The sequence below is a fragment of the Ailuropoda melanoleuca genome, chromosome 12 (assembly GCF_002007445.2).
Source record: "Ailuropoda melanoleuca isolate Jingjing chromosome 12, ASM200744v2, whole genome shotgun sequence".
NCBI classification, from domain to species: domain Eukaryota; kingdom Metazoa; phylum Chordata; class Mammalia; order Carnivora; family Ursidae; genus Ailuropoda; species Ailuropoda melanoleuca.
In genome coordinates this window covers 37371959-37387294 of record NC_048229.1, presented here as the reverse complement: position 1 = coordinate 37387294, position 15336 = coordinate 37371959, and the positions used below count along the sequence as shown (strand labels likewise).

General features: G+C 53.3%; 1 protein-coding gene across 1 annotated transcript; it reads left to right on the top strand.

Moving 5' to 3' along the window:
- The first annotated feature begins 45 nt into the window (after positions 1–45).
- Positions 46–10817, top strand: EIF3K (eukaryotic translation initiation factor 3 subunit K). Its single transcript, XM_002925842.4, has 8 exons — positions 46–201; positions 1093–1191; positions 2415–2535; positions 4430–4504; positions 6963–7029; positions 7133–7210; positions 8875–9000; positions 10749–10817. Exons 1-8 carry the CDS (start codon positions 143–145, stop codon positions 10778–10780), a joined length of 657 nt encoding a protein of 218 aa, XP_002925888.2. The 5' UTR covers positions 46–142; the 3' UTR covers positions 10781–10817.
- Positions 10818–15336: the final 4519 nt, after the last annotated feature.

Sequence of the window (15336 nt, the reverse complement as noted above, 5' to 3'; positions counted from 1 at the left end):
TCACGTGGTGGCCGCCGCGGGCGCTGCGGAGAAGACAACAACGTAGTTTCCGTTTCCACCACCTCTTCCTCTTCCGGTCCTGGAGGACGGCGCACCGGCTGGGTCTTCTGCTCCGGCCCGGGCGTGGGAGGCGACATTCGTCATGGCGATGTTTGAGCAGATGAGAGCGAACGTGGGCAAGTTGCTCAAGGGTATCGACAGGTCTGAGCCCGATCGGAGGGAGCGTTTCCGGCCAAGCGGCGGGGTGGAGGGGATTTTCTAGAGACCGCTAGGGGTGGTCAGGATCCTGGACTTGCCCGGGGGTAAGCTTTCCCGCTCGTCCTGGAGGAGGTGTTTAAGGGGAACGGCACTGCAGGGGTCTACGGGCAGGAGACAGACCTGTCGACCTCGCAGTGCTCTCCCTTTTTAATTGCTTTAAGGTCTCCTGTCTGCTGCTCAGCTTTCCCTTTCACAGCCCCTCAGTTTCCTGTGACTGTGCTCCTAAGCCTCTCAGTGTGTCAGTGCCTCTTCATCTCTTTTTCCTTTTCCTCTCATGCCGTTCATTCAACACACGGCATTGAAATCTGTTAGCGCTGGGCAGTGCTGGGCACCAGAGGTGACCAAGACAGTCTCAGGCCATGCTTCCATGGTGTTCCCAGTTCAGAGTCCAGACAAACCGGACAACAGGCAGTGATTGCCCGAAGTAGTCAGGGCTGGGATGGGGGAAGCTAAACAGGAGAGGATGGGGCTAAACCAGGTGGGGGTAGAGGGGCGCGGTGAGTGGCAAAGATGTCCTGGAGGCTAGGTGTACAGGTTGCAGTGACTGATTGGCTGAGAGGGTGGGGGGGGAGGACATCCTAGAAAAGACCCAGGGCTCTGATGGGGTTCAGAGCTTAGGCTTAGGTCTGTAATGTGGCTAAATGTTACTAAGGTTATAGAGTTGATTCAAGACTTTAGTAGAGTAAATGGCCAGTGCCAGAGTTAGAGGAAAGGAAGGAAGGGAAGGAAGAGCAGGTTACAGCACCCTTCTCCCCCCCCCCCCCCCCCGCCCCATAAAGTGACTGGCCTCAGCTCCTGTTTCCTCTCTGCTCACCCGTCTTGATTCTTCTGTAGGTACAATCCTGAGAATCTGGCCACCTTGGAGCGGTATGTGGAGACACAGGCCAAGGAGAATGCCTATGATCTAGAAGCCAACCTGGCTGTCCTGAAGCTGTGAGTGTCTGCCTCCGTCCCCACCTCCGGCCCAGCAGCTAGCAGGGGGCCACTGTCAACATTGGATGAGGCTGGAGTTGGGGGTAGTCTTCAGGATGTGGCTTCTCTTGGTGTGCAGGCGAGGAAGCCATTTGAGTCGGGGTAGGAGGAGAGACAGTTTTTAAAAATTAATTACGGGTCACTTGTATGGGTTGTTACAAAACACAAAGACGTAGCTAAATAAATACTAGTGAAAACCCACGTAATCACCGTGCTTATGGCAAAATTAAGTGTTGTCGGGGCCCCAGGCCCTTTGCCTCGTATGCTTCATGCCAGCCACCTCACCCCCGCCCTGGTAACCACTTTAGGCTCTCATGGTCTGGCTTTATGTGAGTTTACCACACACACATGCATCCTGATGAGCTTGGCTCAGGTTTGCCTGTGTTGAACTTGACACAGATGTAGTCCTACTTCATGAGCTTTTCTGCATCTGGCACCTTCCACTTAGCAGCGGCTTTGTGAGATTGATCCCTTTTTCCTGCGGCTGCAGTTTGTTGTCATTCTTGTGTTGTCCTTCCCTGTGCGGCTGTCTTAATGACTGCCTTAATTACCCGTCCTCCTGTTGATGGGCCTTTGCGTTCTGTCCCCACAGTGCTGTAGTGACGCGCTGTTGGTTGTCGTTTTTATATATCGTCTCAGTTTTGATGTCTGTAAAACGGAGAGAACACTTGTATTTGTGGGGTTGTTTAGATTGTTACCGGTGTGATTGCCGCTTAGCGCTTGTCATGCGGTAGCTGCCGTGCTGTAAGCTTTATGTGCGTTAACGCAGATGGTGTGTTGTCTTTCTGAAGTAGATAGGGTTGTTGTTGTCCTGTCTTTAGAGGGAGGGGACTGATGCACAGAGAATTTCAAAGAGGTAGTCCAAGGTCACTTCTGAGGGAAGTTTGAACCCAGTCTGCCTGCGGGGCCTCAACCATGACTCCAGACTATGCTTAACGTATTCATTATTTGTGAAGCACTTAACAGCGTCTGGCTTACGGTGTGGTTGGCAGGATGAACCGTCCCCATCTACAGAACAGGAAAGTAGGTCAGGGAGGTTAAGGTCACAGAGCCAGAGGGCTGTGATTGGGATTGGAGCCCAGGCATGTCCAGCTGCTGAGCACTGGGCCACAGCACTGGGCATCTGGTGAGGCCTAGGAACCTGAAGAGGCCACTATGGCTCTGCCTCGTGTTCCCTTTCTCAGGTACCAGTTCAACCCAGCCTTCTTTCAGACCACGGTCACCGCCCAGATCCTGCTGAAGGCCCTCACCAACCTGCCGCACACGGACTTCACACTGTGCAAGTGCATGATCGATCAGGCGCACGTATCCTTCCAGTGTCCGCGCACGGTGTGCGGGGGAGGGGCTGGGGGCAAGGTAGATGAATTCCTGCGGCAGTGGTCTGTGAGTTCAGCCACAAACTCTGAGCGCCTGCTCTGGGCTTGGTGTGCTGCTGGGTGGGACATTTGGGTGGCTGGGACAGGCCTGGCCTCTGCCCTCCCAGTGCTCACTGTGAAGCGGGGGAGAGAAGTCCTCTGTCAGTGACAGCCTGCAGTCGTTTGAGCTTGGGGTTTAGAGAGGCCAGAGGAGGCACCTGACCCTGCCTGGAGGGCTTCTTAGAGGTGGAAATGTCTGAAAGATGAACTAAATGAAGTGTTAAGGAAGGGTGATCCCGGCGGAGGGAACAGTACGTAAGGAGGCCCAGAGGAAAAAGAGGTCGGTGCTCTTTCAGAGGCAGGAGAGGAAGTTTGGCGCAGCCTCACCACAGATTTCAAAATGCAATCTGGTCAGATTCAGAAGGGCGCTGGGAAGCCCTAGAAGGCTTCAAAACCACAGAGTGAAATGGGTAGATTTAGGCTTTAGGAGGATTCCCATGAGGGTTGTAGCTGCGTGAAGGCCACCAGGCAAGAGGCAGGAGCCATGAAGAGCTGGAGCATCAGCTGGACCTCATTCTGTTTGTCTTTGGAATCTGGCACGGCGCTGGCCGTCGGTGAATAAGTGTTGACTGAAAATAAACTGCCTTCCCCCACCCCCATTGCTGTGCTGTGGCCTGCTTTTTTGTGACAGGTCCACCACTTGGCCAGGGGAGCCTCTCTGTGCCCTTGAATCACTTGACAAGCTTGGCGGAGTCCCCCATCTGTGCCGGGCCCTGTGCTTCTGGCACTACAGTCCTGAGGCTGTCACGCTTAACCTGCCTGTCAGCAGCTGAGCTGAGAAACGGGGGCTTGTGCGTTGAACCCGCTCTGCCAAGTGTGTCCATGGGAGTGCCTGCCTTCTGAGAGATTGTCCACCTTCCCCAGGGGTCTGTTCTGGTGGCTTTTTTTTTTTTTTTAAGATTTTATTTATTTATTCGACAGAGAGACACAGCAAGAAAGGGAACACAAGCAGGGGGAGTGTGAGAGGGAGAAGCAGGCTTCCTGCTGAGCAGGGAGCCCAATGTGGGGCTCAATCCTAGGACTCCAGGATCATGACCTGAGCCAAAGGCAGACACTCAACGACTGAGGCACCCAGGCGCCCCTGGTGGCTTTTCAGAAAAAAAAAAACAAAAAAAAACATACAGTGTGCTGTTAAAAGTACAAAAAGCAGGGGTGCCTGGGTAGCGCAGTCGTTAAGCGTCTGCCTTTGGTTCGGTGTGATCCCAGCGTTCCAGGATTGAGTCCCACATCGGGCAACTCCGCTGGGAGCCTGCTTCTTCCCCTCCCACTCTCCCTGCTGTGTTCCCTCTTGCTGGCTGTCTCTCTGTCAAATAAATAAATAAATCTTTAAAAAAAAAAAAAAAAAAGTACAAAAAGCATACAGTGGAAAAAGACCAGGCTTCCTCCCCTGTCCCACAGCCACAGCACTCCCCTGCCAGGAGGCAACGGTAGTTTGCCGTTCTTGGGTACCTTTCCAGAGATACGCTGGAGACGTGCGAGTACGTGTGTATTCATGTACACGTGTGTCCCCCCACACACATGCCAGCCCCCCACCCTGCTGGTGGCCTCTTAGGCATGTTGGTTTGCATCTTGCCTCTTTGCGTCCCACGTGCCGTCACGTCTCCACATCGGTTCCCTAAGAGTTGACTCGATCCCAGTGTGTGGACGGGCCAGTGTTTGGTTTCATATGTCCATCAGTGGATCACCTGTCACCTTTACCAGCCGTGCTGCGGTGAACAGAAGGTGGACGGGGAGAGGTGGCCTGGGGCTCAAGGCTGTTTTCCCTTAACGCTTTTTCCTCTCAGCAAGAAGAGCGGCCAATCCGACAGATTTTATACCTCGGAGACCTGCTGGAGACCTGCCACTTCCAGGCCTTCTGGGTAACTTGGCTCCGGGGCCAGGGTGGGCGCCTGGGCCGCGCTGGGCTGGGCTGCTGGAAGGAACAACCACGCGCACTTGCTGTCTGCTTGCCTAACTGCGAACGATCCATGCTCGGGGCTTGGCGAGGGTGACTCGTCATCCTCATACTGAGCCAGAATGCCCACGTTGTCCCTTGTGCCCCCATGCTGGGCACGTGTGCACACACCCACGTCCGTCCTTCTGCCAAAGTCTTCCATCCTCTGGACGCTCCCTCCCTTTCTTGCTCGAACTGGAACCCCACCCTCCACTTCTGCCAAGGGTCCTTCTCACCATCGTTCCCAGACCCGTCCCTCTCCCCCTGAAACCCCTCAGTCCTGAGGCTCAGGTGTTGGCACTTCCCTCCCCACTTTGTTGGTGTCAGCTCCCCTGATAACCACTCCTCCTCTCATGAATCACAGCTCCTGTTCACTGCCACTCACCACTACTCCTGTCATTCTTAGGTGCTCACAAAGCCAGGTCAGTGATCTTGCCACCACCCCGACCTTGGGGTTCCTCCGTCTCTTGTCCTCCACGTGACCTCGGCCCCTCTCTCCCAGTCAGGCCCTAGATCAGCTCTCAGTGCCTTCGACCCCCGAGGAGTTTAAAAAAACTATATGTGTGTGTGTGTATATATACACACATACACGTGTATACTTGTGTATATGTTTGTATTTGTATGTCTGTATAATATAAATATAATATAAAATATATGTACATACACACATGCATATTGATCCTTGACTCAGGCCGTCAGAGTCTGATCTGATCGGTCTCAGTGTGGTCCAGGCTTTGGGATCTGAAGAAATTATTCAGGTGTTTCTGATGCCCAGTACCTGCCTTCAGCAGTAATTGCTCCCTTCTCTGCCCATGAATGTCAGACATTTCTACCCCCTGACCACTTCCTCCTGGCTTCTCAGCTCACCCCTGAGAGGTCTGCAGCCTGGCATTCTTGGGCCTGACCAGCAACCCGGTCCTCCACTGTGCTTCCTCCATCAGCGGAAGTCTGCATCGGAGACCGTGTGAGAGGCTGGCGGAAGGCCCGTCAGACCCGTGGTGCTCATCCCCTCCCAGCCCAGGGCCTCACTGCCCACTCCGAGCTTTTCACGCCCTCTCATCCCCTCTCCTCCCTCCCTTCTCATTGCAAGTTGTGCTCCTCCGCCTTGTGGGAAAATCGAAGCAGCCAGAGCAGGGCTCCCGCGCATTACTGCCCTCAGCCTTGACGTTTGCTGGCAGCTGACTGAACACTGTTCTGTTTCCGTGGGTGAAATATCCCTCCTCCCAGCTCAGGCCACCCCTCGGCTGGTGGACTGTTCCCTTCTCACCCCCTCAGTGCTTCTCCCTCCTCTCTTGTAACAGCAAGCCTGGCCTTCCCCGGTTGTTTGTCACCAGAGACCATGTCCACCCTGTAGTTCATTCTCGCCTAAAGAAGAGAACTCTCCCTGAACTTCCACGTTCCCTACCACATCTGCCTCTTGCCCACTTTCTCTGTTCTGCGTGGAGCAGAAAGTCTTGCATCCCAGGAAACCCCTCCGTGTCAGGCAGAATGGGACTGTTGGTTACCCCGCTCGTGGCCCTGGTTGCCTGTGCTCAGTCTCTCTTCCTCTCCCTGCTCACTTGAAGCCACTGCGTTCATTCCATTCAGGCTTTTGTGACCAGCTTCCTAGCGCCCACTCTCCCACATGTATGCATGTGCATGCATGCACGCACTATGAAACCCATATTGTCTGCCCTGTCTGCCACCTCTGATGGGGGACCACACACTGCTCCCTGAAATCCTTTTATCGTTTAGCTCCCGGGACGGTTACTCTTCGTATATTCTCCCGTCTCACTGATCCTCTCCATTGTCCTTGTGGGTTCCTCGTTTCCTGCACTAACGTTGGAGGGAGCCCTTGCTGGGAGGGTGACTTTTGAACAGAAGCCTGAAGGGCGTAGGCTAGCCATGGCGAAGGAGAGTTCGAGACCCAGCACCAGCCAGCACAAAGACCTTAAGGTGGGCGGGTGTGGGTGTGCCTGAGGAGCAGCGAGGAGGCCCCTGTTGCTGGAGCAAAGAGCCGAGGGGGAGGACATGACAGGCAGAGCCTTTGGGGCCTTGTGGGCCGTGGTAGGACACTTGGCCTTTTTACTGAGTAAGACAGCAGGAGGAGGTGGGCAAGTGCAGTTAGCTAATCTGTCTCTGTTCCCTCTTTGGGTCTGTGGTTTATGTCTGCCTGATTCAACCCCCAGCTCTGTGACTTGGGCCAAGTCACTTAGCTGCTCTGAGCCTTGGTTTTTTCATCTCCAAAAATGGGCAGAAAATAATGATTTATTTCCAGGGTCTCACAGAGAAGAAAGTTGGCATGTGGGCATGTGCCCAAGTGGTAGCTTCTGTTGCTAATTTCATTAATAGTAATATTCTTGAGGTTACTTACATTACTGTGAACATTATCATTATCCTCACAGCAAGCTCTGGATGAAAACATGGACCTCCTGGAAGGTATAACTGGCTTTGAAGACTCTGTCCGAAAATGTAGGTCCCTCTTGGTGTCTGAGCTTCCCAGGGGGAAGGGGTAGGGAGTGGCAGCAAGGTCCCAGGGGTGGCCCTTTACCATCTTCGTTCCTTATCTCTGCAGTTATCTGCCACGTTGTGGGCATCACTTACCAGCATATTGATCGCTGGCTGTTGGCCGAGATGCTCGGGGATCTGACAGGTAAGTCCTCTCTGGGTCCGTGGTGGCGGTGGAGGAGGTTGGGAATGGTTAGGGGCCTCGGGCCTTGGCCAGCAACTCAGATGGACCATCCCTGCCTCAGCAAGTCGCCATTGAAGGTCCAGCCCAGCTTGTCATGGAGAGAGTAAGGAGCTGGTATAACATACCCTTCCGTGGGGAAGATCCTATGGCATTCGTTTATTTTATTCTGCATAAGTCATTTGAATGCCTTTTCAGTACCAGACTGTTCTAGGCCCTGGGGATACAGCAGTGAATGAAACAGAATGGCTCAGGTTTGTTCTCTCGGAGGTAGCAAAACGGGTAACAAAATGAGATGTACAAGTCTAGTGTGAACTCATGCAAGACAGCTCACCGGGCTCAGGTGACTAGTGCCTCAGTGGAAACAGGCGGGCAGCCTGAAGGCCGAGGAAACCAGAGGATGCTGAGGCAGAGGTGTGCCTGTCTTGTTCATAGAGCAGCCGGGGTACCTGGTGGGAGCACAGTGAGAGAGGGGCAGAGCCGAGGGCAGAGAAGTGGTGGGAGGGACATCTTTAGATACCTTGGTGCCTCCTGAGGACTTAGTCCTTTGTCCTGAGTGAGCTGGAGCCAGAGGAGGCTTCTGAGCAGGGAGGGACATGATCAGATTTGTGTTTTTAAAAGATCTTTCCAGGGGCTCCTGGGTAGCTCAGTCCATTAAGTATCTGGCTCTTGATCTCAGGGTCATGAGTTCAGGCCCCACGTTGGGCTCCGTGCTGGGTATGGAGCCTGCTTAAAGATAAAGAAATAAAACTAAAAGATCCTTCCAGAAAGAAAGAGGAAAGAAGGAAGGAAAACATGTTTGTGTATTTGCTCGTTTTTGCAAAAAGAAACACAGCAAGAAAAAGAAAAGAAAATGGTCACTCCTTGCTTGGTGGGGGGTGAGCACAGGGAGGGAGAGCGGTGGGTTGGGGGTGAGATTTGGCTGAGTACCTTATTTAGGTAGTTTTGCCTTTTGATCCGGTAGTGCGTGTGAGTGTGTGTGTGTGCGTGTTCAGATTTTTAGCAGAAGCAAACTTTCATTGGACGCTTTGTGTCAGCCCGTACTAAGTGCTTTACATCAGGTAGATGTTTTATATGTTTAAAAGTGAGATTAAGTCAGAAGGGATCAAACAATCCTGAGACTTAAAATCGAAAGAGAAGCAGATGAATTTATCAGATTGCTAATAGTCCCACAAAAGACTTAGTTCAAGTAGCAGGACAGTTTCTGGCCGTAGGTCCTCACTGGCGGGTTTTTTTAAGAGCAAAAAGGGCCTGCAAAGAAATTCGCAGCTTAGGCTCTGGGCTTATGGTTTGTGATGGTGAGGACAAAATTTTAAAACCATTTCCAAGTTATGTGGAAAAGCAGAGAAGGAAGCACACACTGTTGTTGGAAACTTGAGATTTGCGCTGGGGGAGAAAAGAGGGGTAGAGATGAAAAGAAGGGGAGACAGGCCCTGTGATGTAAGGATGGGAAAGTTGACAGGCTCCCTTTGGCTGCCATTTGGAGAGCGAACCGTAGAAACGCAAGTGGGGCTGCAGGAGATACTGGTGGCCCCTGAGGCAGTCAGGCAGGGAGGGCGCCCTGGCCTTGGCTGCGGTCCTGGGGGAGCGGGGTGACGGAGCCCCTGCATGGCCTGTGTCACCTGCAGACAGCCAGCTAAAGGTGTGGATGAGCAAGTATGGCTGGAGCGCCGATGAGTCGGGCCAGATCTTCATCTGTAGCCAGGAAGAGAGCATCAAGCCCAAGAACATCGTGGAGAAGATCGACTTTGACAGTGAGTGGTGGTCCAAGGCCGCGGGCTGTGGGTCTAAGGAGCTGCCCTTCAACAGACCGGGGCTGGGGCTCCAAAGGACTTGGGTAGCTGTGGTCTGCTTCAAGGCCAGGAACTTTGTCTCTGCCAGAGTCCACTGACTTCTCTCGCAGGACTTCCTACTGAGGGGCTAATGGCGGGGGGATGGTGGGTGTCCTTCCCTGGGACGCCCTGGGGTTGGACAGGCCTCTCAGGGTGTCTCCACCTCCTCACTGGTCCTGGGGGCTCTGGCCTGTTGGCTGGCTGTCGTTGGGGATGGCGCCTCGGCCCTGGCATCTGCAGAAACACAGCGGAACACCAGAAAGCGCGGGTTCTGGAGCGGATAGCAGGGCGGGGATCTCAGTTCTCGGTTTCTTAGCTGTGCCACTTGGGGCCAGTGATTTTACCTCTCCGTGCCTCAGTTTTCTCATCCAAAAGGTGAGGATCCCTGGGGCGCCTGGGTGGCACAGTGGTTAAGCGTCTGCCTTCGGCTCAAGGCGTGATCCCGGTGTTATGGTATCGAGCCCCACATCAGGCTCCTCTGCTATGAGCCTGCTTCTTCCTCTCCCACTCCCTTGCTTGTGTTCCCTCTCTCGCTGGCTGTCTCTATCTCTGTCAAATAAATAAAATCTTTAAAAAAAAAAACAAAAGGTGAGGATCCCAGCAACAGTCATTATGACAAATACTGTCTAGTTCCTTGGATTTACGAAGTCGTTTGGTCTTCACATGAACCCCTTACAGTAGGGGCTGTTACTGTAAATTACGGTACAATATCCTAATACGTATGTTGTGGAGACGTGAGGGCAGTGAGACTGTCCGTGTGGAACACAGAGCAGAGAGCTGCGTCGGCCCTCCTCAGCACTGTCGTACGCACAGCGGTCCCACAGCTGGGAAGGGAGCGGAACAGCTGTGCAGTCAGCACTCTCACCTGCGTACCGTGCGTGTGTCGTAGAGTGAGCGAGAACCCGGGGCTGGGGATCGGCGGCTCCCTTGTATCCTGGGTCTCCTCCCCTGTCTCTTGTGTCTGATTCTGGGGTTTTAAAGATAGGAATTGGTACAGCGTGGCTTCTGGCTACAAACCAGCTCATCTGGTGCTGCACGGAGGATCAGGACTCAGTGGGACCTCACTTTAAATGAGAGTGCCTCCTGAGTTGGGGTTCTCGGTGAGAAGTCACTGCAGCAAACGGTTCTCCGGTGAGGAGGTGCAGGTCTGGGGCTTGGAGTGTCTTGCAGGTGGCACGTAGAAAATGTAGCTGTGATGGCGGTGAGAAGAGCCAAGAACTCTTGGTGCGGGGCCTTGTACTGAGCATGTCATGTGGTCCTAGGACCATGTAGGGTCGATGCTTCCTGCAGGTGGGGAAGCTGGTGTTAATTAACGTGCCTGAGGTCACCCACCTGGTACGAGGCGGAGCTGTGATTGGGACACAGTTCTCCTTGCTCCAGAGTTGAGATTCTTAACTACTGCCCCGTACTGCCTTCGTGAGGCGCCTGGCTGGCTCGGTCGGTAGAGCGTGCGACTCTTATTCTTGGGGTCTTGAGTTCAAGCCCCATGTTGGGCACAGAGATTACTTAAAAAACAACAACAACAACAACTGTCTTTGTGAAGGTGATGAGGGCCTAGAAGAGGTTTCTGATCTGCCACCCCTAAAGAATTTTGGGTGCCCTGGCTGGTGGCTGGAGGTTGGTCTCCCATTCTTGCCATGTTGACCGCTCCCCTCTTCTCTTCCCAACAGGTGTGTCCAGCATCATGGCCTCCTCCCAGTAACTCGGCAGGCGTGGAATAAAGATTTGTTGACTTCTTATTTCTGTTGTCTCCCGCTCATTGGCTTCCTGCGTCTGCTGCTCGCCCACCAGAGGGAGCCCAGGAGCAGGCCTCTGCCCACTCTGGGCGGGGAGCCACCTCCCTTCTGCCTGGGGCCTCCCTCCTACTTCCTCCCCTTCCCCACCCCCCCAGCAACCGACCTTCCACCCCCACCTCCCTGACCTGTCGGGTCACCAGTAGGGAGCCGGCAGCCATGAGTCAGCAAGGAGGCGGATGTGAATGAATTCGGTGTAGGAGTCCAGCCCTGCAGCTGGGTGTGGCCCCTGCTCTTCTGCCTTCTCGAACACCTAAGTGAACAGCAGTGGGTTCCTGGTGAGGGGAGGCACCACCTTTGCCCTTTGGCCACACCAGTGGCCCCACAGAGGCTGGAGGAGTGAATGATGGAGGATTCAGTTGCCTCCTGTCCTGACTCCTGCTCATCCCATTGCTGTGTGTCCTTGGCTTGGCGACTCTGCCTGTGTTCCTCAGTTTCCTCATCTGTGAAAGGGGGAGAATGACTCACCCTTGTCGGTTGTGGGGGATTCCATGAGCTCTTAACAGTAAAAGTCTCTCGTCAGGGCCTAGCCTGTTCTTGGCTCTTAGAACAGGGGTCATTGTTAATTTCAGACTCAAGATTGCTTGTCCCCAAGGTTGCGAACTAGTCCTCACCATTCTGCTTGGTGAGACTTTACAAGAAAATTGGGGATTTTAGCTAGGCTGTTCCTTACCCCCACCCCCATCCCCAAGTCTCAGCCCACACCAGCCAAGAGTTCTAGCTAATGTTACTTGATCTGTAGCTGTAGTTCTCCCTGTCTTACACGGGATTCCAGAGTCTGACAGAGTGGCTTTGGGCAAGTGTCTCCCCCTCTGAACCTGCTGTCTGCAGGAAGAAGGGGTGGAGACAACAGTGACTGCCTGTGGAGGAAAGTGGAGGGAAAGAGATGCCATCATAGATGTCCAGCCCTTAGTGTAGCTCCACAGCTGTCACCGAGGGAGTGTTTCATTCTCCTAAGTCGTCGTGTGTGAACTTTGCCTACAGAGAGGGCTGTGGCAGTGCCTGGGCTGTCCCCCCTTCCCAGTCCTCCCTCATCTGCTTGCATTCACACCCATCATTCTTTGGAGGACAGTGACTGGGAGCTGGGGCAGGGCGGGACACCCTTTGCCGTGGGTGCCAGACCTGAGCAAGAGCCAGGAAGCAGGGTGTGCCCAAGTCCTGGGGACAAAAGGTGCCTCTGTGGCTCACAACTTGGAAGCCAGCTTTAAGGGGTGGGAGCGGGGCCTAGAAGGAGAGAATACTGCGATGCTATTTGATCGTGTAAGTCAGCAAAAGGCACCCCCTCTGCATGAGTGCGTCTCCCACTCACCCTGCTTGGCAGGTGCCTTCGTGTAGGTACAACCGGCATAACCGACCATGGCTGCTCTGCAGGGAAGAGGAAATGATCTTTAGCTCTCTGGGAAACCACATCTTTTCCTGCTTAGCCTACTGCCTTTGCTCTAGGAGGATCCTTTGAGCAGCTGAAATCCGGCTATAGAGAGAGACTGCCTGAGTCCAAACCCCAGCCTAGTGACTTTTAGGCACAGTGGTTGACCTCCCTGCGCCTCAGTTTCCCAGCTGGGGAGAGTACCCACCTAAGTAGTTACCGTGAACGCATGCATTTGAAGAGTTGGGAACAGTCTGGCCTATAGTAAGAGATGATGCATTTGCTGCCGGGCTTGCTTGCTTGGGCTTAGGGCTGGTATTGCAGTTGCTTCCATCGTCCCCTCTTGACACCCTGGTTCACATTCCCACCCTAGGAGGGCACAGCCCTCTTTGGTTCATCTCACTAACTAGAATTAGCAACGGAATACAGCAGGGGCGCCTGGCTGGCTCAATCGGTAGAGCAAGCGACTCTTGGTCTTGGGGTCATGAGTTCAAGCCCCACATTGGGCATAAGGCTTACTTAAAAAAAATAAAATGTCACAACATTTATAAATAAAAGGAGCCTTTAAACCTCAGTGGGGCCATCCACTTCATCGCTGAGCCCTTCCTCTTCGGAGGTTTTTCAGTGTCCATTGGGAGCAGGCAGGGTGGGGCCGATGGCCCATAGCCCCAGTGGCTCTCCCTGCCAACTAGGCCCAGCACAAAAGTCCTGGGTTTGTTCTCTAGGTCACAGCCAACACTCCTGGATCTTTGGCGAGGTCCCGGCATCCCCTGGGAAAATGGGCTGTGCCCAGGCCTCGTCCCCTTCCTTTGTGTGCTGTGGGATCCCTTCCAGTGCCTTTGAAAGAGGTGGAGAGAAGTCCACTAGCTCCCATACCTGAAGGAGCTGTGTCTTCTCATCCCCATCCCTGGTAGTTGACTGTGACACAGTCCCGTCCATTCATACTGTGGGCCAGTTCCTGCTCTAGTCTAATTCCATTCCTTACCTTCTTCCCTTTCCCAACTCCAATCAAGTTCACACTCCCCGGTTGCTCATGTCCAAACCATGGGAGCCATCTTGAGCCCAGGTTCTTCCTTCATTCTCATGGCCACCCCCATCCCCCCTTCCAATTCACGACAGTAAGTCCTGTCAGCTCCCCTCTTCCAAATCCTTCCACCACCCGTCCTCTGTGGCTATCTCCTCCTCCAGGACCCTGGTCCTGACCGCGCTCACCTGGACCACTGTGGCAGCCCCCTGACTGGTCTCCCTGCCCTCGCTCCACCTACAGTCTGTTCCCCTCCCGTGGCTGCTGGATCCTGTAAACAGCTGCACTGGATCCCAGTCCTCTCCCTGCTTAGGGTCCTCCCTGAACTTCCCATTGCATTTCCAATAAAATTCAAACTCCTCATCATGATTTAAGTCCATTCGTTCGTTCACCTAAGATATATTAAGCTGCTATCTAGAGCTAGACACCGGTTCAGAGACAAGGGAAACAGCTGTGAGTGACCAAAGATCCCCACTCTCATTGGCTGACATTCTTGGGAAGAAGACAGATAAACACGGTAAACAAGCCAATCATGTAGCATGCTAAATGCTGATCAGTACTCTGGAAAAAATAAAGGAGAGAAGGCGTAGGATGCAATTTTCACTAAGGTGGTCAGGGAAGGTCTCGCTGAAGAGGTGATATTTCTGCAGATCTGCAGGGGAGGAGGCTGTTGAAGCCCTGGGGATCCAGTATGTGGATTTAAGATTTATTTATTTAGGGGTGCCTGGGTGGCTCAGTCGTTAAGCGTCTGCCTTCAGCTCAGGGCGTGATCCCAGAGTCCTGGGATCGAGCCTCGCATCAGGCTCCTCTGCTGGGAGCCTGCCTCTTCCTCTCCCACTCCCCCTGCTTGTGTTCCCTCTCTCACTGGCTGTCTCTCTGTCAAATAAAATATTTTTTAAAAACCCTTAAAAAAAAGATTTATTTATTTATTAGAGAGAGAAAGTGAGCATGGTGGGGAGGGGGAGAGGGACAGGAAGAGTGTCTTAAGCAGACTCTGTGCTGAATGTGGAGTCCTGTGTGGGATTTGATCCCATGACTCTGAGATCACGACCTGAGTGACCTGAGCGGAAACCAAGAGTTGGTTGCCTGACAGTCAGATGGAACTGACAGAATTTCCTGAATTGGATGTGGGGTGTGAAGACAAAGAGGAGGCAAGGATTGACTGGAAATCTTGTTGCCCACACAGCTGGAAGGATGAAGGCACCATTAACTGAAATGGGGATGACTGTGAGGTGATCAGGTTTGGGAAGATCAGAAGCTTAGCTTTGGATATTTAAATGTGAGAGGCCTATCAATGTGGCAATGTCATTTATTTGTATTTATTTGCTAACTTATTATTGCCCCCCCATGTGAGCCACCTGAGAACTAATCTTGCTCATCATAGTCAGTCCTCAATCGCCAGCGCCCAAGAGCAATGCCTGGCACACCACATGTACTAAATGTTTGTTGGATGAATGAAGATAGACAAGTCCCAAAACTCCTTCATCTTCCCGGTTAGCCAGTATTTATTCCAACCTATCTAACTCTTGCGTCCATCTTGTGAACCCTTCAGGTCTGTGTTCAAATGTCCTCCTTTTCTGCAAAGCCTACCCTGACTACTGTTTGACATTCCATCTCATGCTTAATTTTTCTCCAAAACATTTATCACCTTGGAATAGACTTCCTAAGATAACAAATCTTCCTTTACTAGAAGGTAGTTCCACGAGGGCAGGGATTTCTAACTTGTTTAGTGCCAATGCGTAAAACATCATCTGGCATACAGTCGGCGTTTAACAAATATTTGCTGAATTTGTGTCGCTGAATAGGAATACACATTCCAGGCCTGGGCAGGTTAAGGCTCGATGGCGAGACCCCGCCTTATGAATCATTCATGATATGGCCCCGCCCACACGTAGAGAACGGGCGCGCTCACACGGGAGAGGGGAAGCGGCTCGTAGTGGAGGGGAAGGGGCGGTGTGGGAAGTGGACTATGCGCAGGCGCCGAGCTCTCCGAAGCCTTTCTGGTTAAGAGGCGCGCGCGCGCGCGCGGGAGGGCGGCGGCGGCGGCGCGGTGCGCAGGCGCGGCGGGCAGTGGC